Source organism: Nycticebus coucang, chromosome 14 (assembly GCF_027406575.1).
Source record: "Nycticebus coucang isolate mNycCou1 chromosome 14, mNycCou1.pri, whole genome shotgun sequence".
Classification (NCBI taxonomy): domain Eukaryota; kingdom Metazoa; phylum Chordata; class Mammalia; order Primates; family Lorisidae; genus Nycticebus; species Nycticebus coucang.
This window is the reverse complement of record NC_069793.1, coordinates 46075960-46098347: the sequence shown is the minus strand read 5'-3', so window position 1 is coordinate 46098347 and position 22388 is coordinate 46075960. Positions and strand designations below refer to the sequence as shown.

Below are 22388 nucleotides of genomic sequence, written 5' to 3'. Positions count from 1 at the left end.
CACAGAGGGCTGCGGTGCCTTTCTAAGGGGTTGGGATCTTATTCTGGAGGCAATGAGGAACCCCAGAATATTCTTGAAGAGGAGTGTAACAAACACTGAATGAAGAAATGACTCAGCTTTGTGTTTTGGGTGGACATCATCCTGTGACTAGGCCCATTTTAGGAATGTCTTACAGTGGGGCCTGAGCAGCACACATTTTCTGAGCCCAGCCTGTCCCTTGGTCAAACCACCTCTTTACTGGTTTTTTCCTTTTAAAGAAGCCACACCCAAAGATCACTTGGTGAGACTGAAAAGTCTGTTCTACCCTCTGAAACAGTGTTTCCTGGCCTGTTCCATAAGTTTCACTTTCTGCTTTGGCTTTAGTACAGAAATTCTGCTGTTTGGACTATATTAGGGTTCCCCCGAAGGAACAGAACCAACAGGAGACTATATATAAAGAGACGGACTATGAGGCCCACGTGATTATGGAGGCTGAGAAGTCCCATGATCTGCCATGTGCAAGATGGAAACTCAGGAAAGCTGGTGGCATAAATTCCAGGTTGAGTCCAAAAGCCTGAGAACCAGGAGTCCAACAGTGTAAGTCTTAGACTGGATGTCTCAGCTTAAGCAGGCAGGTGGAGACACCCACTGACACCCACTGCCTTTTCTGAGCTCCAGACTGGCTTGGGCCCTCTAAATAATTTCTTGTCCTTTACAAGGGTGGGAGTTGGGGAAAACATCCTATATAGAGAAAATCATAACCTTTAGAGTAACTCAGCCCTAGGTTAAAGTCTCAGCCAAAATCTCCTACTAGCTGCACAAGGTTGGCAAAGTCACTAATCTCTTTGAGCCTTGGTTTCCTTGTCTGAAAAATGGGGATGCTTATGCCTTCTGCCAAGAATTAAAGTGAAGATGAGGATGGGGAGATTGCCTTGCTTGCTGCCTGACACAAAACAGGTGCTCAGTTAATGGTACTTTTACATTCATATTTGTTGAGTCAATTAGTGGCTGTTCTGCATAAGAAGAGGGAAGCTGTGCTTGGAGGGAGCTATTGTTAGGTATCTTAAGTTAGGGGAATGAACACTCTATTTATTTATTGCCTCATTTTGTCACGCTCAGTAGAGTGCCAGTGGTGTCATAGCTCACAGCAACTGCAAACTCTTGGGCTCCAGTGATCCTCTTTCCTCAGCCTACCCAGTAGCTGGGACTACAGGTGCCTGTCCACAATGCCCAGCTAATTTTTTTAAGAGACAGGGTCTCGCTCTTGCTCAGGCTGGTCTTAAACTCCTGAGCTTAGGCAATCCACCCACCTCAGCCTCCCAGAGTGCTAGGATTACAGGCGTGAGCCACTGTGCCCAGCCTCTATCTAGTTTATTTTCACATGTCATCTCAGATCACCCAACTCCAGGCTTTCCAGGTGGAAAGTCTTACTGGTCTCCCCAGCCTAATTCCCCTCTCTGCCTTCTGTACACTTCCTCCCAGCTGCTGTGTTCATAACTTATATGCAGGCAGGTTCCTAGGCTTAGCTGAATGAGGACATTGTTGCAAAGATGAGGAAACCAGAGACACTGTAGCAACCTGCCCTGCCTTGAGGCACCCTGAGAATCAGTGGCTCTCTCCTGGCCCTAGCAGCTGTGTTTGAGGCCAGAGCTCAGTTCTCAGGGCCTCCTAGAGTATTGGGAATATAGGACATGCTAGAGAGATAACTCTGCTTTTCTGGAGCTGAGCATAAAGTTTCCCTTTGAACCAAGAAACACACAATTATAATTCTTTCTTAGAGCTGGCAGTGAGCTAGACACACAGGTTCAGGGAGGAAGTAGACCTATCCATGCCCTTGAGGGACTCACTGTCAGAAAGGGGAGCGTAGCCACACACACCTCTACAACAAGCTGATCTGAAGTATGCACAGACCAATGTGGTAGGAGCAGAGAGGAGGGTGGTACCAACCGTGTAGGTAGGTTGTGTTCTCTGTTCAACACAGAACATGTTTTTGACCAGATGTGTAGGTTCCCCCCGCCCCCACTAAGCAATTCTCCAGCATGCATCAACTCAGAGTTTTATAATTCAATTCTGATACTGTCTACCTGGATAGCACTAAATCCCACAAGTTAAGAGAATAGTCCCAGGCGGCGCCTGTGGCTCAGCAGGTAGGGCGCCGGCCCCAAATGCCGAGGGTGGCGGGTTCAAACCCAGCCCAGGCCAAACTGCAACAACAACAACAAAAAAATAGCCGGGCGTTGTGGTGGGCGCCTGTAGTCCCAGCTACTTGGGAGGCTGAGTCAAGAGAATTGCCTAAGCCCAAGAATTTGGAGGTTGCTGTGAGCTGTGTGACGCCACGGCACTCTACCGAGGGCAATAAGGTAAGACTCTGTCTCTACAAAAAAAAAAGCATAGTCCCACAAACCTGCCCCTCATTTCAGACACCAATCCTAAGTAGTAGGTTGTGGGCTGCCCCCCCCCCAAAAAATAGTAGGCTGTAACCTGTGCTTCTGACCAATGGGCTATAAATTGGGGTTCCTATAAACCCCCTCCTCAGGTTTGAAAATTTGCTGGGATGGTTCACACATCTCAATTTATTTATTTATTTTTTGCACTTTTTGGCCGGGGCTGGGGTTGAATCTGCCATCTCCGGCATATGGGGCCGGCGCTCTACCTCTTTCAGCCACAGGCGCTGCCCCAGAACTCAGTTTATTATAAAAAGATGTTACAAAGGATACAGAGGAACAGCCAGACTGAAGAGATGCCTAAGGCCAGGCATAGGGGAGTGGGCACAGAGCTTCTATGCCTGCCCAGGGGCCCTTCAACCTCTGAGTAACTCTGGTGTTCAACAGCCCAGCAGCTCATCAAATCCTGTTGAAGATTTCTTATTGAGCTTAACCTTCAGCCTCCCCTCATTTCCTAGAGGTTGGTGAGTGGGGCATGAGGTTCCAGCCTTCTAATCCTCTAATTGCTTGGTCTGCCCAGTGACTGGCCAATCTGAGGTTATCTTGGGGTTAGGGAAAAGGGCTTCATTGCAGAAGACACTCATTGAGAAAAAAGGGATCAAGAAATTTTAGTAAACTCAAGGGTTTGCCAAATACGTTTCATATTACACCACGTGGAGAGTACTTGAAGAGGGGTACAATTTAAAGAAGTGATGGAGGGGGAGGGTAGGCCAGGCAAAGGAAGTAGCATGAATAAAGGACTTGAGGTAAAGATATGTTTATTAAAAAAATCCAGAACTGAACTCATAGAGGTAGAGAATAGAATCATAGTTACCAGGGGTTGGGAAGTGGGGTTTATGGGGAGATGTTAAATCACCGACAGCTCTTGTGTAAGGCTGGGCAGTGGGAAAGGCAGACCTGGACCTCAGTCACCGCCCGCGCGAGCGGCCCGGGCTTTACTGTGTGACACCCAGATAGCCTCTCAGCAGGGGAAAACAGCGTCAGGTTTTGGAGATCGCTGGATTTAGGGAGGACAGACTAACGCTGTACTAGGTATTCTCTTTCTTTCTTTCTTTTTTTTTTATTGTTGGGGATTCATTGAGGGTACAATAAGCCAGGTTACACTGATTGCAATTGTTAGGTAAAGTCCCTCTTGCAATCATGTCTTGCCCCCATAATATTCTCTTTCTTTCATTCAACAGTTATTTGTCGAATGCCTTTTAGGTGCCAGAAGCTGTTCTGGGCACAAGTCTTCCCTGAGGGCAACCTCCACGTTTTACCGAGAGCAAACCAAGAGTCTGCCTGACTCCAGCTCGTGGCTCCGGCCCAGGCTTCAGTAGCCGCAGGCGGCGTTGCTCCGAGCAGCCCCTTGGACGTCTTGGCACACGTGGGCCAGCAGACTGGTGGGTCGTCCCGCTGCGCGCGCCGCCCAGGCCTCCCGAATGCCTTGCCTGGCGACCGCCCCCAGCCCAACCCACACGTGGGTTCCGGCACGTCCGCCTGGCTCCCCCCCCCACTGACGTCAGCCCAGCTCCTCCACTTAAGGCCCCTCCCGCACTCTCCTCCAGGAGCTGGAGTTGCTGCCGCCGAGTCCTGAGATCGTCTCGTGCACCCCCGACGCCCGGACTTGCATTCCCGGTACGGTCGGGCCCAGCGCACACTGCGCCCCAGGGGAGGGAAAACGAGCTGCTGCTTCGGGCTCTGCTTGCCAGGTGCTGCTAGCGAAGGGGTCCCTGCTCCCGGGAAGCGTAGACTCGTCTTCCCAGGAGCAGGGTCCCGGTATCTCTGCGTGATGCCCGGCGCCAGGGGTGGGTTCGGAGCTTTCTGCCCTCTGCTTTTGCTCCAAGCGGGAACTGTGGCCTCTGGCCTCGCTAGGGAAGGAGGCCACACCCAGCCTGAGGTAGAAAGCACAGGCGGATGCAAAAGAATGTGACATGTCCAAAGGGCGGAGGATTCCTCTGGGCTCAAAATCCGCGAACTGCACTAAACTCGAAGTCGGATTCCCGGAGGCCATTGAACCAAAAAAGCCTCGGCCTGTCCGGGGCGGGTTCCTGGAACCCGGAAAACGGCTGAGCGCTGTGTGGTTTGCATTTTTTCCCCCTGGGAGGCTGGAGAGGTGAGCTCCATGGGGGTGGCTGCTGACTGAAGATTAGATTGTAGGGTCCATTTTGTGCGAATTACAAGCAGCTATTGGTGTATCGCGGGCTTCGCTAAGCGCAGTTAATGAAAAGATGAAGTGGTCACAGTCCCAGCCATTGCGCACCTGAAAAGGTCTGTTTAAAGTAGGATCATCCAGTTCCATCCCCTCCTTTTAACAAATGGGAAAACCTGAGAGAGGGTAAGGGAGCATTTCTAAGTTCACACTGAATGCGTAGCAGTGGTGAGTGGTAGACTCTGTTCTGCATGGCTCTAGCCATTAGATGCACCCTCCTCCCACCTCTACACTGAAGGGAGCATTGGAGCCTAGGGTGAGGCTTTGGTGAAGCCAGCAGGTCTCTGCAGGAAGAACTCCCTGCTCCTTGCCAGGCCGTAGAAACCTTATGAGGCTGTCTAGAAATAGCAGTGATTTGTAAGGAGAGACCTGATTCCAGCTTGATGGTGACTGTGAGCTGTCTGCGTGGAGGTCCTCTCAGATATTTTTGCCCTTTGGGGAGGTGCCAAAACTAGACACGATGCTCTGGGGATGCAGCCTTTAATCCTCCCTCCAGTGAATGCAGTGTAGAACTGAATTAACAGAGTGGAAAACCCCTTCCCCGGCTCTGGAATTCCAGGGTTCCGTTAACTTTAGGGCTCCATGCTTCAAGCCCTCTGCAGATATTTCTACATTCACTGAACTGAAAAAATTTCTTCATGCCGGGCCCCATGCAGTTGCAACAAGGATCACGGCATAAGCCACACTCCCTCCCCGTTGGTTAACACTCCCTAGTTCCTCATATTGCGACTTAAAGTCTGGCTCTGGCCGCGTGCGGGGCCGGAGAGGCTGCCAGCCGGTTATCACGTGGCCAGCGTCTGCTTCGGGTGGCTGGTGAAATCTAAAGTCTGAATCCGAGCTCCTCCCTCTGACCCACGGAGTGGGTTAGCTCCGGATAATCTCTGCTTACTGGCAGGGATTGGCCTGGTGCCAATCAGCCAATGGCCGGAGGCGGCTAGACTCACCTCCGCCCTACTGTGCTGAGACGCGCACGCGCGCCAGCTTCCTGTGCCAGCTTAATGGTTCGGGTCTGGGCGGGGCGTAGAGTCCCTTGAGCTGCAGACCAAGCGATTGGCCTGATCTTCGCCCCTTCATCTGGGGCGGGTGAGGGGGCGAGGAGCGGGAGCGCGAGTAAGCGCGCAGGCGCAGATCTCTCAGCCCGTGTCTTGTGGGTAGTCCCTGTGGCGGTTAAAGACCCTTTTCTGCACGGACCTCCGGTCTTTGCGTGAGGGGCTTGGCAGTGGCGTACTTGTTTTAGGAGCCTGAGTGGCTGAAGGAGCTGGGTGGGCAGCTTACTGAGATCTTGTCTGAGGAAAGCCCAGCCCCACTTGGGGTAAATAAGCCAAGATGAGTGAGCCCTCAGGAGGCTATACTTACACCAAAACGTCGATATTCTTTTTGCATGCCAAGGTGAGGTGCTTCACACCAAGACCAAGTCTGCTGTTAGGCCTTTCAATCCTTCTTTGGCTAGACTGGGTTTTTACCTCTCCCCTTTTAATCATCTCTTGTGTTTTCAATGGCAAGAACCCTCAAAAGAAAGTAAGCTTTTCTCTGAACAGTTCTTGGTGAATAAACATTAAAAAGGATGCAGTGACACTGAATGTTTTTCCCCTATAGATCCCTTTTGGTTCCAAGTCCAAAATGGCAACTGTCAAGGATCAGCTGATTCTTAATGTTCTAAAGGAAGAACAGACCCCCCAGAATAAGATTACAGTTGTTGGGGTTGGTGCTGTTGGCATGGCCTGTGCCATCAGTATTTTAATGAAGGTAAGTGAGAGTCTACCACTCTTGAAGCACATATTTTGATTCCACCTCTTCCCCCAACTCCTTTCTTGAGAATTGTTATTATACTGTTTGTAAAAGTATTTAAGTTCATACACTCAAAGAACTTTATGTGAAACAAACTTGAAACATAATCATATACCAAAAGGATGTCTGAAATGAAAAGTATCAAAGGATGTCAGGACTGTAGACCCAGTTCCTAAAATTCACTGTTACATATTAGAATGCACAGATTGCCTACCAAAGAAAAGGAAGGGCCAAACTCTTTTAAAGTAATTTTTGAATTGAAAATGACACATATATATGGTAAAATTAAAATCATACTGAATGTGAGAAATCTTTAAGTTGTCCTCCCACCCAAACCCCATTGTCCTTCCTGCCTTGGATGGCAATTTTTTTTCTGAATTACGGAGCTAAAATTATCAATTACACAAAAAGAACTTAAGAATAAAGAACTTATTACGGTATTCAAACCTGATTTAAATAAAAAAGAAATTGAGGTAACCCATAATATTAAAACACTTTTAAGTTCAGATTTAGAATTCCTAATAAGAACAAAATAATGGATTCTGGGTTCTGGATAGAAATAGATGAAAGTAAGAAGGAACTAAAGGCAAAAATGAGCTATACAAAGGTCTTGTAACAACTTAGGTTGTTCTATATATCCTCTGAGGAGAGGCCACGTAATACACCAACTTTTATTCCTTACTAGATCAGAAATTAATGCCATTTGTTTCCCTCACACGTGTAAATGAATACCTATGGTCTTTTTCTGTGATGGCCTCTGACTCAGGTGTGGGCAAGAAAACCTGTCAGAACACGTACAATTGTTGATTTAAGGTAGATCTGTGATTAGAATAACCTTTTTGGTAACAACCAACCACATCCCATTTGTGTTAAAGCTGTTTGTGGTGGCTCCTGATCTGAGGTGCATCTGCAGACATTTATAGGTTCAACTACAAAGATATTTTTTTGCCAAATTATGCAATGTACAAATCTGTCTTTATGCCAAACTTTAGTATTTATATATGGAAACAATCAGGGAATAGTTTGAAATATTGCTTTTTAATTTCAAGTCTAGATACTGGTTAGTATCACCTATTTAAAATCAGTGTATAAAACTGAATTTGAGGGAGTAAACAGAGCAGTTTTACATAATTGGAAGTTATTCTAACCATTGCCAATCCAGTGTTCTCCCTTCACACTAGTGTTGGTAGAACTCTGGTAGAGGTTGCTCTAGGGGGCCATCAGGGCTGACAAAGAGGGTCAGTGTTATGTGTGGGGTCATCTGTGAGTCAACTGTTTAAATTGGGCCTGGCTCTACTTTGAAGTATAGCATGATACTGTACTAATAATGTAGCACTACTCTCCTATGCCAGGAATATAGAAATTTTGCTTGTTCTTCCAAAAATCTTGAAGTATGAATTTCCTATTTAACTAAAGTTTTTTTGTCTTTTAGGACTTGGCAGATGAGCTTGCTCTTGTTGATGTCATTGAAGACAAATTGAAGGGAGAGATGATGGATCTCCAACATGGCAGCCTTTTCCTTAGAACACCAAAGATCGTCTCTAGCAAAGGTTGATTTTTTTTTTTTTTTTTTTTGAGACAGAGCCTCAAGCTGTTGCCCTGGGTAGAGTGCCATGGTGTCACACCTCACAGCAACCTCCAACGCCTGGGATTAAGCAATTCTCTTGCCTCGGCCTCCCAAGTAGCTGGGATTACAGGCGCCTGTCACAATGCCCGGCTATTTTTTGGTTGTAGTTGTCATTGTTGTTTGGCAGGCCTGGGCTGGATTTGAACCTGCCAGCTCTGGTGTATGTGGCTGGTGCCTTAGCCACTTGAGCTATAGGCACCAAGCCAGCAAAGGTTGATTTTTAACAAATTTACATTATAATCCATGTTAGACTAAAATTCTTTATTTATTATTTTTTTGAGACAGAGTCTTACTATGACGCCCTCAGTAGAGTGCCGTGGTGTCACAGATTACAGCAACTTCAAGCTCTTGGGCTTAAGTGATTCTCTTGCCTCAGCCTCCCAAGTAGCTGGGACTATAGGTGCCCACTACAATGCCCAGCTATTTTTTGTTGCAGATGTCATTGGTGGCCTGAGCTGGGTTCGAACCCACCAGCCTCAGTGTATGTGGCTGACCCTGTAACCACTGTGCTATGGGCGCCGAGCCTAGACTGAAAATCTTTATCAGGCTTGAAATCTTAGCTCTTTAATGATTTTCTTTTTGCAGTTTTTGGCCAGGGGCGGGTTTGAACCCACCACCTCGGGTACATGGGACCGGCACCCTACTCCTTTGAGCCATAGGTGCCACCCTGAGTTTTTAGAGTGTTAGGCAAGCCTTGGGATAATTTTGTGTTGGTGCTTGTGGATATCAAAATTTCACTTTCTAGTAAATGATTTTTAAAGGAGATCTAATTTGTCTGTGATATACAAAGCATCTGAATTAGAATGTAATGAGTAAAGCTCCAAACCTTAGGTCTGTATTTAACCACATTGCTTCAAATACTTCAAGTACTTCAAATGCTTCAAATACTCACTCCCAACCCTCCACATCTTTTCACGTATATAACACAGAGTTGAGAATAGGGCAGATGAGCCTTCAGCTTGACCTTTTCACACTCAGTAGCACCACAGCAAACTTGGACACAATCCCAAATAGTATGTTTGATACTTTAAAATTATTGGCCACTCTTACCTGATAAGTGAATCCCTCCGTTATCTTCATCACTGAGTTAACTATTTTATAGTACAGGACATCTAGAAGCAAACATGCTTGTTAAGTGTAAGATGTCTCTGCTTAAAGAAAAAAAACCCCAAAACAAATTAAAAACAGAAAATTGCCTGTCTCTGGGCTGATGGAGTGATAGTTAAGTAGAAATACAAATATGAAAGAGTGTGAGTATTGAGCTCAGATAGCAAAAAATTGGGGAATGTATAAGGAATTGATATGAAAATTAAATAATACACTTTCTTCCTTCTAGCTCCTCCCCAATTGTAGTTAAATAAAGTTACAATGTGACTAAAACGAGATACTAGGTAGATATACTTTTCCTCCATTTAAGAGGCCATAATAATAAAACTCTAAAAACCAAAGGAAAAATTTAGTTAGCGTTAGTGGTATTTATCTGCCACAAAACACTGATGAAATTGTCCAGATGAGAAATTAATAAGGCCAAGAACAATGGCTCATACTCCTAGTTTAGAACTTTGGGAGGCTGAGGCAGGAGGATTGCTTGAGGTCAGGAGTTTGAGAACAGCCTGAGCAAGAGCAAGACCCCATCCATACAAAAAAAAAAGAGAAAAATTAGCCAGATTTGGTAATACATCCCTGTAGTCCCAGCTACTGGAGAGGCTAAGGCAGAAGGATTGTTTGAGGTCGCAGTGAGCTGTGATGACACCACTGCATTGTAGCCAGGGTGACAGAGCCAGGGTGACAAAACAAACAAAAAACAAGTTAATGGAACAAATTTTTTTTGGTTAGATTAAGAATTTCTCTTAGAGGCCTTAATCTGGTCATTGTTTCCCTTTTCTTTAGACTATAATGTGACTGCAAACTCCAAGCTGGTTATTATCACAGCGGGGGCACGTCAGCAGGAAGGAGAAAGCCGTCTTAATTTGGTCCAGCGAAATGTTAACATCTTTAAGTTCATCATTCCCAATGTTGTAAAATACAGCCCAAACTGCAAGTTGCTCGTTGTTTCAAATCCAGGTGAGACTTAACTGCCTAAGAATAGATGAGCTGTAGTAAAACTGTATGCACATGTTTTTTGATTATTTCTCTCCTGAGAGCAAGTTTATGTTTTTGTAAAATAATTAATTTAAAAACATTAAAGGGGATACAGTGCCTCTGAACATGATTGGAACGTAAAATTAGTTTCTTGCCAAAGCTCTTGGATAAGGGATAAGTTTATAAGTAATTATTTTATTAATTGGTACACAGTGTGATTTCATAAAACTACACTTCTTTGAATACTTAATGGATTTGATATACATAGCAGAGGTTTAAAAATATTGATTCGTCATGATCAATATCAAGACCCATACAGAACCATCTATCTTGAGTAGCCTATCATTCTCTAATGATTCACGCAGTATCTTTGTCTAAATGTTTTCTTCATAGTGGATATCTTGACCTATGTGGCTTGGAAGATAAGTGGCTTTCCCAAAAACCGTGTCATTGGAAGTGGTTGTAATCTAGATTCAGCCCGGTTCCGTTATCTGATGGGGGAGAGGCTGGGAGTTCACCCATTAAGCTGCCACGGATGGGTCCTTGGGGAGCATGGAGACTCTAGTGGTAAGCATGAGTTGTTTTCTCTTTTGGTTTTCAAAAAGATTATATAAAAAATTGATTTAACATTTTAATGTTAAATTAGAACCTAAATTAGATATCCATTAGTCAAGGTAGAACGCTTTCCTGAAATCTACCATGTTGTATAATTAAATGCTAAGAATTGTTAAGATTTTAGCCATTTCTCAGATTTAACCATTATAAAATGGTTAATGTAACAAACATTTACACCCCCTTAATGTTTGAAATAATGAAGTGGGAGAGGGAAGGTCAAAGTGCTTCCTGAAGTAAATTGTGTACTTAATTTTATATCTCTTTTCTCTAGATTTACTAATTGTTTGATGGTTGGAGGCACCTTACTAGCTAGATTTCACATAAGACCAGTTCAGATACTTTGTACCACTTTGTGATGTTACTTTGGCAAATAAAACAATGAAAATGTAACCTTTCTTTTCTTTTATCACTCTAAAGAAATCCATCTAAGTGGGTAGAGAAGAGGTGCTTATGCATGGTGCTCATTCTCAAGAATTTATTGATGGGAAAATGTAGGCACAGAGTTAATTATTTTAGTCTTTTTATATGACATCCCTTATGATAACGGAAATGGGGAATGAAATTTCTTCTCTTACCATTGACATGTTAAGACTATAGTTTTTAAGGCTGGGCTTAGTGGCTCATGCCTGTAATCCTAGCTCTCTGGTTAGGCTCAGGTGGTAGATTACTTGAGCTCAGGAGTTGATAACCATCCTGAATAAGAAAGAGACCCCATCTGTACTAAAAATAGAACAAATTAGGGTGGCGCCTGTGGCTCAGTTGGTAAGGCGCCGGCCCCATATACCGAGGGTGGCGGGTTCAAACCCAGCCCCGGCCAAACTGCAACCAAAAAATAGCTGGGCATTGTGGCGGGCGCCTGTGGTCCCAGCTACTCGGGAGGCTGAGGCAAGAGAATCGCTTAAGCCCAGGAGTTGGAAGTTGCTGTGAGCTGCGTGAGGCCACGGCACTCTACCGAGGGCCATAAAGTGAGACTCTGTCTCTACAAAAAAAAAAAAATAGAACAAATTAGCTGGGCATTGTGGCAGGCACCTGTAGTCTCAGCTAGTTGGGGGGGCTGAGGCAAAAGGATTCCTTGAGTCCAGGAGTTTGAGGTTGCTGTGAGCTATAACATCACAGCAAGCTATCTTAGTGATCTTAGTAATTTAATATCACACCTGTTAATACTTGACTTGGACTGCCTGGTACTGAAAAGGTCAGCCAGTCCAAATGGAGTGCAGAAAAAAAAATTTTTGTATTACTATCACAATTGAAAGATGTTATAATTTGTGCAGTGGTCTCAGAAAATTTCCCCTTGTTCTCATACTATCTTTACTATTTCAAATATATATGGGTTGAACATTCCAATGGGTCAGAAAAACAGGTTAGAATATAGAGAAGCCTTAGTTTTATATAACCTAAGTAAATGAAAATCTCTGAGACTAACGGTTTATTAAAAATAAATAAAATCTGCTCTATGGGCAGCACCTGTGGCTCAGTCAGTAAGGCGCTGGCCCCATATACCGAGGGTGGCGGGTTCAAACCCAGCCCCTGCAGAACTGCAACAAAAAAATAGCCGGGCATTGTGGCAAGCGCCTGTAGTCCCAGCTGCTTGGGAGGCTGAGGCAAAGAATTGCTTAAGCCCAGGAGTTGGAGGTTGCTGTGAGCTGTGTGATGCCATGGCACTCTACCCAGGGCCATAAAGTGAAACTCTGTCTCTACCAAAAAAAAAAATAAAAAAATAAATAAAATCTACTCTAAAAGTGAGTGAGGTCTACACTGGTGATAACTCATACATCTATCAAAAGGGGGTGACCCTCTGTAAAAAATAAGAGAATTAGAAATATGAGTCACTAGGAGTTTGAGGTTGCCATGAGCTATGACGCCATGGAACTCTACCCACGATGACAAAGTGAGACTCTCAAAAAAAAAGGAAAAAGAAATATGGGTCACAATTACTAGTCTGTTATGCATCTGTGGCTCAAAGGGGTAGGGTGCTGGCCCCATATGCCGGAGGTGGTGGGTTCAAACCCAGCCCCGGCCAAAAACTGCAAAAAAAAAAAGTAAGTGTCTTCTGTACTCTTTCTTTTAGTGCCTGTGTGGAGTGGAGTAAATGTTGCTGGTGTCTCCCTAAAGAATCTACACCCAGATTTAGGCACTGATACAGATAAGGAGCAGTGGAAAGAGGTTCACAAGCAGGTGGTTGAGAGGTAATAGATCTCACAATTTGGCAACATGGAAGATTACTTTTTTCTTCATTTAAAAGATTAAAATTTTAATAGCATTTGCACTGGAGTACTTTTTTGTTAGAGAGAGAACTTGTTTTCTTAAGCTTTGTTAAAAGTCCTACTATAAAAACAGGTTTTAAAAAAAGAATGGCTAGTTGGGCATTGTGGTGGGCACCTGTAATCCCAGCTACTTGGGAGGCTGAGGCAAGAGAATCGTTTAAGTCCAAGAGTTGGAGGTTGCTGTGAGCTGTGATGCAACCGCACTCTACTGAGGGCAACATAGTGAGACCCTGTCTCAAAAAAAAAAAAAAGAATGGCTTAAATAAAAAAGTGCTGACAAGGATATGGAGAAACTGGATCATTTCATACATTGCTGGTAGGAATGTAAAATGGTATGGACACTCTGGAAAATAGTTTGGCAGTTCCCTTAAAGCTAAAAATGGAATTCTAATGCAACACAGCGATTAAATAATGGAAATAAAAACTTATTCTCACACATCTGTGTAACAAAATGAGTGAAGATACTAAAAGTATAGACATTTGGGCCAAGCACAGTGGCTTAGGCCTATGATCCTAGCACTCTGGGAGGCAGAGGCAGGTGGATCGCTTGAGCTCAAGAGTTCGAGACCAGCCTGAGCAAGAGCAAGACTCTATCTCTACCCTCCACCCCCAATAATAATTAGACATTTATTAGTGCTAAAGTCTGAGGTTGGTTTGTTTGCCATAAACACACTAATCTTCTATGTGATGGTATAAAGTCGGTTTTTTTAATGCCATAATTCTCTATGGTCTGATAAATCTTTGTTTGCTTATATTGTAAACTATTACAGTAAGACAAGTTAGATTGTCTTTACTTCAAAGGCATATATAATTTATTCAGTTACAAATAAAATCTTTTAAATTTCTATTATAGTTTTCATGAATGGAGATATAGCTATTATTACGAGTTTTAAGCAATGTCTAGATTCATAATGACGCTAAAACAAATATTTCTAAATATTAGAAATTATTGAAATAGGGACGCTTTTAACTTGGTGTCATTATTTACTTATGTGGTCATATGTGGGCCTTAGGCTTAAAGAATTTAATAATGAATCATAATCCTTGGTTCATGACATATAAATGATTGGTCTAGGCAAGGCCCCCTTATTTGCATTTTTTAAATTAATAACTGTGAACCCACCACTCAACTCAAGAAACACTGACAGTAGCTATCAACCAACTATAGTGTTTGTTGACTGTTGTTTGGAAATAAAGTGAATTCCATGCCCCTTCCCCCAGCTTCAGGATTAATGTCTACTAGGACTGTTCAACATAGAGATATCATAGATAGCCTGACTAAAAAACTCTCATTCAATTATGTCCAGATGGCTAGGAGATAATAAAACAAATAGATCTGTCTTCCTTACACTCCTGCTTGAGACAATCCTGAGTTAAATGTGTTATGTGTTATCTTGGATTTACTTTTTAAAATCTAATATTTCTAAGAATCATCCAATTTTGTTATAGGTGGTCTATTTGTTTTGATAGCTATATAATCTGTTGTATTAACCGACCACAATTTATCCATTCTCTTGTTAGGGAGCATTGGACATGTGATCATGCCTTTGCTAAAACTAACAATATTGTTCTGAACACCCTTGTACATAAAATCCTGGTGCAGATGTTTCTCTTAAGGATAAAATGCAATATGGTGGAATTATTTACTATATACCATGTTGTAATGAAAGCTTTGACTTTTGTTTTTCTCACCTTACTTTTCCACCTTTTGGTACCTTTTCCTACCTTATAGTGCTTATGAAGTGATCAAACTGAAAGGCTACACCTCCTGGGCCATTGGACTCTCTGTGGCAGATTTGGCAGAAAGCATGATGAAGAATCTCAGGCGTGTGCATCCAGTTTCCACCATGATCAAGGTAAGTCTATGTAGTATTACACTATATAGGAATGCTTTCCTTCTTGGCTTTTTAAAAAAGATTATTCTGAGAATGCAGTTAGATTAATATTAAGTCCTCAAGCACTGATTTTTTTTTTTTTTTATTTGAAACAGTTTTATTTTGTCACCCTCAGCAGAGTACTGTGGCATCACAGCTCACAGCAACCTCAAACTCATGGGCTTATGTGATTCTGTTGCCTCAGCCTCCCAAGTAGCTGTGACTACAGGTGCCCACCACAACACCTGGCTATTTTTTGGTTGTAGTTGTCGTTGTTTGGCAGGCCGGGGCTGGATTCGAACCCGCCAGCTCTGGTATATGTGGCTGGCACTCTAGTGGTTGAGCTACAGGTGCCAGGCCTCAATCACTGATTTAAATAAGATAAATTAATGTACCCTCAACTTTTGGGGGAAGAAATGGTTGAGTTTTAGGATTAATGTCCACTGAGATTGTTCAGAGGTCCTCAAACTTTAAACAGGGGGCCAGTTCACTGTCCCTCAGACCGCTGGAGGGCCGGACTATAGTTTAAAAAAAAACTATGAACAAATTTCTATGCACACTGCACATATCTTATTTTGAAGTAAAAAAACAAAACGGGAACAAATACAATCACACCGCCTCATGTGGCCTGTGGGCCATAGTTTGAGGACTCCTGAAGCCCATAGATTCTTGGTAACTTGACCAAAAAACTCTAAATTATGTTGAGGTAGGTAGAAAAGACTGTAAAGAAAAGGAATTATTTTTCCACTGGGAAAAATAGAAATCACATTCAACTTAGAGTTATTGTTGCTATTTTAATGGCTTTCTTTTTTTTTTTGAGACAGAGTCTCACTTTGTTGCTCTTGGTAGAGTGCTGTGGCATCACAGTTCACAGCAACCTCAAACTCTTGGGCTTAAGTGATTCTCTTGCCTCAGCCTCCCAAGTAGCTGGGACTATAGGCGCCTGCCACAACACCGGGCTATTTTTTGGTTGCAGTTGTCATTGTTGTTTAGCAGGCTTGGGCTGGGTTTGAACCCACCAATCTCAGTGTATGTGGCCAGCGCCCTACCCACTGAGCCATGGGTGCTGCCTTTAATGACTTTGACACTGTTCATTACATCCTAACTAAACACCTGGAAAGGAATTTCTACTTATCAAGTTGTATTAAATAAGGTTCATAATTATAAGAGAATATAAATCCTGGGAAACCCTGAAATACATAAACAAAAGGTTAAAATGTTTTTCATTTTGTCTTCAGGGTCTCTATGGAATAAAAGATGATGTCTTCCTTAGTGTTCCTTGCATCCTGGGACAGAATGGAATTTCAGACCTTGTGAAGGTGACTCTAACTTCTGAGGAAGAGGCCCGTTTGAAGAAGAGTGCAGATACACTTTGGGGGATCCAAAAAGAGCTGCAATTTTAAAGTCTTCTACTGTCATAGCACTTCACTGTCTAGGCTACAACAGGATTTTAGTTGGAAGTTGTGCATGTTGTCCTTTTTATCTGATTTGTGATTAAAACAGTTATATTAAGATGGCCCAGGAAGAACATCATTGTCCTAAAGTTAAAAATGAGAAGGGTTTGTAAACCCTACAGTTGTATCCTGATACTAGATGAACCTTACTTACCCTGTGTAGTCCTAAATGGATTAGTGTAAGACAAACAGTTGCGCCACTGCTGAGGCATCACTGCCAATGTGGCACACGCTGCAGTTGCCCTTTGAACCAGATGTGTGTTTACTGGTGTTATATTACTTCTGGTTCCTTTACCCAACATGCCTAGTCCACCCTTTTCCCAATCAGTCACATCCGGGGAGCTAATGTATAAATTCCAACATTGCATGTCCTGCACATAACTGTTGTAAAGGATCTTATTTTATGCGCTGTATTTATCAGTAGTGTACATTGCCGTATAATGTAAAAAGAAAGATCTACATGTAAACAGTGCAACCAACTACTCAAATGTCATACCAACTGAACTACCCAATAAACCTTGAACAGTGACTACTTTGTTAATTCATTATATTAAGATATAAAGTCATGGCTTGGTGCCTGTAGCTTAGTGGCTAGGGTGCCAGCCACATACATGGGCGCTGGCAGGTTTGAAGCTGGCCCGGGCCTACCAAACAACAATGACAATTACAACAGCAAAAAATAGCCGGGCTTTGTGGCAGCCGCCTGTAGCCCCCACTACTTGTGAGGCTGAGGCTGGAGAATTGCTTGAGCCCAAGAGTTTGAGGTTGCTGTGAGATGTGACACCTCGGCACTCTACCGTGGGTGACATAAAACTCTTGTCTCAAAAAAAAAAGTCATAAAGCTGCTGTTTTTGAAAATATTAGGCTATTCTTGAGCAATTCTGCAATGATTTTTAAGAGATAGGGTATTACTCTGTGGCACAGGCTGGAGTGCAGTGCTATGATCATAACTCACTGCAGCATTGAACTCCTGGGCTCAATCCTCTCACCTCAGTCTCCTAAGTTGCTAGGACTATAGGCACATAATGTCATGTGTGGCTAATTTTTTAATTTTTTGTAGAGGTGGGGGCTATGATACTCCTGCCTCAGCCACCCAAAGTGCTGGGATTACAGTCATAAGCCACCATGCCTAGCCCCTGCAATGATGTGTTTTTCAGTGGTGCTGTTTTTTTAGCAAAAGGTATAACTAGATCAATTGAGTTGTTTTGGTACTACTTCCTTTACAAACAAGTTTTAATATACTTTGCTGTATATTAAAAAACTGTATTTGTTGAGGCTAACTGGAATAACTGTTGTCATCATTTCTGTATGTATAATCTTTTGTTTTTATTCCTGAGAGCTAGTTAAGAGAAAGAGTTATGGGGTGGTGCCTTATACCGAGTGGGTAGGGTGCTGGCCCCATATATCGAGGGTGGCTGGTTCAAACCCGACCCCAGCCAAACTGCAACAACAACAAAATAGCCAGGTGTTGTGGCGGGTGCCTATAGTCCCAGCTACTTGGGAGGCTGAGGCAAGAGAATCGCCTAAGCCCAGGAGTTGGAGGTTGCTGTGAGCTGTGACGCCACGGCTCTCTACTGAGGGCGATAAAGTGAGACTCTGTCTCTAAAAAAAAAAAAGAGACAGTTATACTAAAGTATACAATTCTGTGGACTTTTAATATTCATGTAGTTGTGCAACCATTACCATTACTTAACTTTAGAACATTTTAATTATCCCCTCAAATAAGCCCGTAGTTACTTCCATAGACTTTTGTAAACTTTGAGGCATGTAGCTAGTCTTTTAAAAAATTATTTATTTATTTTTGAGACAGTCTCAAGCTGTCACCCTGGGTAGAGTGCTGTAGTGTCACAGCTCACAGCAACCTCAAACTCGGGCTTAAGCGATTCTCTTGCCTCAGCCTCCCATGTAGCGGGGACTACAGGCACCCACTACAATGCCTGGCTATTTTTGTTGTTGCAGTTGACATTGTTTTTAACTGGCCTGGGCAGGATTTGAACCCACCAGCCCTCGTGTATGTGATCGGCATCCTACCCATTGAGCTATGGGCACTGCCGGAAAAATTTACTTTATTTTTTTGAGACAGTCTCACTTTATCGCCCTAGATAGAGTGCAATGGCATCACAGCTCACAGCAACCTCAAACTTGGGCTGAAGTGATCCTCTTGCCTCAGCCTCCCTAGTAGCTGGGACTACAAGTGCCTTCCACAACACCCAGCTAGTTTGTTCTATTTTTAGTAGAAATGGGATTTTGCTTTTGCTCAGATTTAATTAAACATTTTTTAAATTTTTTAACTTTTTTTTTTGGTAGAGACAGTTTCACTTTATTGCCCTTGGTAGAGTGCCATGGCGTCACACAGCTCACAGCAACCTCCAACCCCTAGTCAATTCTCTTGTCTCAGCCTCCAGAGTAGCTGAGACTACAGGCACCCGCCACAACGCCTGGCTATTTTTTTGTTGCAGTTTGGCCGGGCCTGGGTTTGAACCTGCCACTCTTGGTATATGTGGCTGGCACCCTGCCCACTGAGCCACAGGCACCACCCTCTTTTTTTTTTTTTTTTTTTTGAGACAGAGTCTCAAGCTATTGCTCTGTGTAGAGTGTTATGGCATCATAACTCACAGCAACCTCAAACTCTTGGGCTTAAGTGATCCTCTTGCTTCAGCCTCCCAAGTAGCTGGGACTACAGGTGCCCATCATAACACGTGGCTATTTTTTTGTTGCAGCTGTCATTGTTGTTTTAGTTGGTCTGGGCCAGGTTCGAACCCACCAGCTTTGGTGTATGTGGCCAGCGCCCTACCCACTGAGCTATGGGTGCTGCTTTGAATTTAAAAAATTTTTTTTTAATTTTTAATTTTTGGGTTTTTTTTAGACAGTCTTGCTCTGTTGCCATGAGTAGAGTATAATGGTATCATCATGGCTCACAGCAATCTCAAACTCCTGGGCTTACGTGATCCTCCTGTGTTAGCCTCCCAAATATCTGGAAATATTGGCATCTGTCATGATGTCTGGCTAATTTTTTTTTTTTTTTTGAGACAGAGTCTCACTATGTCACCCTCAGTAGAGTGCTATAGTTTCACAGCTCACAGCAACCTCCACCTCTTGGGCTTTAGCGATTCTCTTGCCTCAGCCTCCCAAGTACTGGGACTACAAATGCCTGCCACAATGTCCGGCTATTTTTTTTTGTTGCAGTTGTCGTTGTTTAGCTGGCCCGAGCTGGGTTCAAACCCACTAGCCTTGGTGTATGTTGCTGGTGCTTTAACCACTGTGCTATGGGTGCCCAGCCTAGTTTTTCTGTTATTAGTAGAGATGGGTCTCACTCTTGCTTAGGTTGGTCTTGAACTCCTGAGCTCAGGCAATCTTCCAACTTCGGCCTCCCAGAGTGCTAGGATTACAGCACCTGCTCCCCCTGTTTTTTGTTTGAGACAGAGTCTCACTCTGTTGCCCTGAAGTTGAGTGCTGTGATATCATCATTAGCTCACAGCACCTCAAACTCCTGATCCTCCTGTCTCAGCTTCCCAAGTAGCTGGGATTTCAGGTGCCTACCACAATGCCTTAGCTGGGATTTCAGGTGCCTACCACAATGCCTGGCTAATTTTTTTTTTTTTTTAAACTCCTGAGCTCAAGCAATCCACTGGTCTCAGCCTCCCAGAGTGCTAGGATTACAGACACAAGCCACCTCAACCAGCCATAGTAGTTATTTTTTTAAAGTGTTTTTTATACGAACCAATATCATATTATTTGATATAATAAATTAGTCAATACCAATATGACCAAAAAATATACTTAAACTGAAATAGGTTAATTCAATTCATTTAAAAGGAATTTTTAGATTTAATCTTGTAAAACTTCATTACTTACTGGCACAAGTATTCTAGGTTCACCTCTACCTTCATGCCCCAGGCCAAAGAATAGGCCAACTCTTCTAGAAGCCATTTCTTTTTGTCATAACCCTGGGAAGTGGAAAAAATGGGCTTAGCTCCATCTCACACAAATTGCTAATTAGTGGAGAAGCAAATGGTGTGTTCAGAAGTTGGTCCTTCCATGTGTTTTACTCCTCTAAAGCCCATGTTGCTGGCTCGGTCCCTGTAGCTCAGTGAGTAGGATGCTGGGCCACATAAACCAAAGCTGGTGGGTTTGAGCCTGGCCCGGGCCTGCTAAACAACAATGACAAATGCAACCAAAAAAACAAAAGAAAATAGCTGGGCATTGTGGCGGCCGCCTGTAGTCCCAGCTACTTGGGAGGCTGAGGCAAGAGAACCACTTGAGCCCAAGAGTCGGAGGTTGCTGTGAGCTGTGACATCACAGCACTCTACCGAGGGTGACATAGTGAGGCTGTCTCAAAAAAAAAAAGCCCATGTTGCCAAAATAAAGCTATCAGTACTTCAAAGCCATGGTCTTTCAAAATTCTTTACTGAGTGCCTAAGTGCCTACTCTGGTAAATGTTACAATATACAAGAGTAAAGACAACTGGCTCTTCTATATTTGCATTACTGCAATCAAATAAAAAGTAAGATTGGAATACTTGGGCAAGTGTGGATGAAGATTCAGTGCTCTTCATCTAGCGTGGTTTTTTCATTGCCAAGATGATACCTTTCTTGGCCACCAGGGTACTGAGGCAGGTATACAGCTTTATGAGGTGTGGTGGACAGGACTAACAAGGGGGTTGCTGCCCCTATCTGCTATAGGGTTAGTAGTTTATTGAGAAAAGTGCCATAAGAGAATTAGATGAGAGACAAAGTAAGTGGTAATGGTCAAGGAACACTAGAAGAATTGCCATTAATGCTGAAAACTGAAAATGAACTATTAATCTTGAGAAGGGCTGGAGGAAGAGCTTTCCGGATATAGAGAACACCAAAAGTCCTGAGCAAAGAAAAAGTTGTCCAAAGTCTTGTTGGAAGAGAGTGTGATGAGCATCCTGAGATGAACTTGGAGTAGGACAAATCTTTTAAGTCTTATAGATTGTGGTAAAAACTGGTTATTCTAAGTATAATGGAAAGCCATTGAAGGGTATAAAGCAGGGTTCTTGCATAACTTATACTACATTATAAACAAACACTACATGCTCATATATGGAAAATGGATTATCCTTTAGATTTTGAAAAGGGTTCAAAGGAAAATACTCCACAAGATAGGCTGCCTGTAATCCTATGGTTATGGGAGGCCAAAGCAGGAGGATTGCTTAAGGACAAGAGTTTGTGACCAGCTTGGGCAACATAGTGATTCTGTCCCTATAAAAAATTTTAAAAATTAGCTGGGTGCACACTGTAGTTCAACCTACTTGGGAGGCTGAGGCAGAAGGATGGCTTTAGCCCAGGAGTGGAGGTTGTAGTGAGCTATCATTGTGCCACTGCAATCCATGCACTCCATCTTGGGCAATAAGAGGCAAGAGGGGGAAACACAGTCTCTTAAAAAAAAAAAAAGATGAAGGAGGTCTGTCCCCTTATCCTATTCTGTGACTTACAAATTCTCAGTGTACATAAAAAGCATAAGTAGTAAACTTAGACATAACCTTTCCATTCCATTACTACACTCTGTTCTCGAGAGAAATTCAAACTTTCTTTCAGGACTAGGTCTTAAAGTTACAGAGATCAGTAATTTTTTAAATTCCTGCAAACAAATGAGTGGGCAAAGTGTGATAACGTGAACTATCAAAATCCTCAAGCCAGGCGTGGTGACTCCCACCCGCGGCCCGAAATTCCAGCACGTTGGGAGGCCGAGGCGGAAGGACGGTTTGTGCCCAGGAGTTTGAGACCAGCAGGCGCTCCCAGGCGCATTCCTTCCGCGGGAACCTCCAGCCTGGTCCCTCAGCGGCCGGGTGCCGGGTGGGTAGTGGTTCCCCAAAGAAACCTAGATCCTAAAATAAGATCTAGGCCTGGGCCGGCTGAGGGAAATGAAACAATACTTCAATATCCGCATCTTGTACACTCCTAGGGCAGGTCCAGAAGTTCGCCGCATCTGCCCTCCCGCGACGTACACCTCAGCCATAAGTCGCGTACACGACCACCGTGCGCCATCGCGCCTGCGCCTGGGCCGGCGGGGGAGGAGCGTGCGTGCTGACGACAGAGAGCCGTCC

At 43.6% G+C, this 22388-nt stretch overlaps 1 protein-coding gene across 2 annotated transcripts; it reads left to right on the top strand.

Annotated features, from left to right (window-relative positions):
• Positions 1 to 3899: 3899 nt before the first annotated feature.
• LDHA (lactate dehydrogenase A) lies at positions 3900 to 22387 on the top strand. Of its 2 annotated transcripts, none has more exons than XM_053561144.1 (8): positions 3900 to 4040; positions 6211 to 6360; positions 7835 to 7952; positions 9920 to 10093; positions 10505 to 10678; positions 12795 to 12912; positions 14723 to 14846; positions 22247 to 22387. In XM_053561144.1, exons 2-8 carry the CDS (start codon positions 6235 to 6237, stop codon positions 22370 to 22372), a joined length of 960 nt encoding a protein of 319 aa, XP_053417119.1. In that variant the 5' UTR covers positions 3900 to 4040; positions 6211 to 6234; the 3' UTR covers positions 22373 to 22387. The 2 variants fall into 2 exon arrangements, with proteins under 2 accessions (XP_053417119.1, XP_053417118.1); XM_053561143.1 differs by lacking the exon at positions 22247 to 22387 and adding an exon at positions 16103 to 16847 and having other exon boundaries at positions 3903 to 4040.
• The last annotated feature ends 1 nt before the right edge of the window (position 22388 follows it).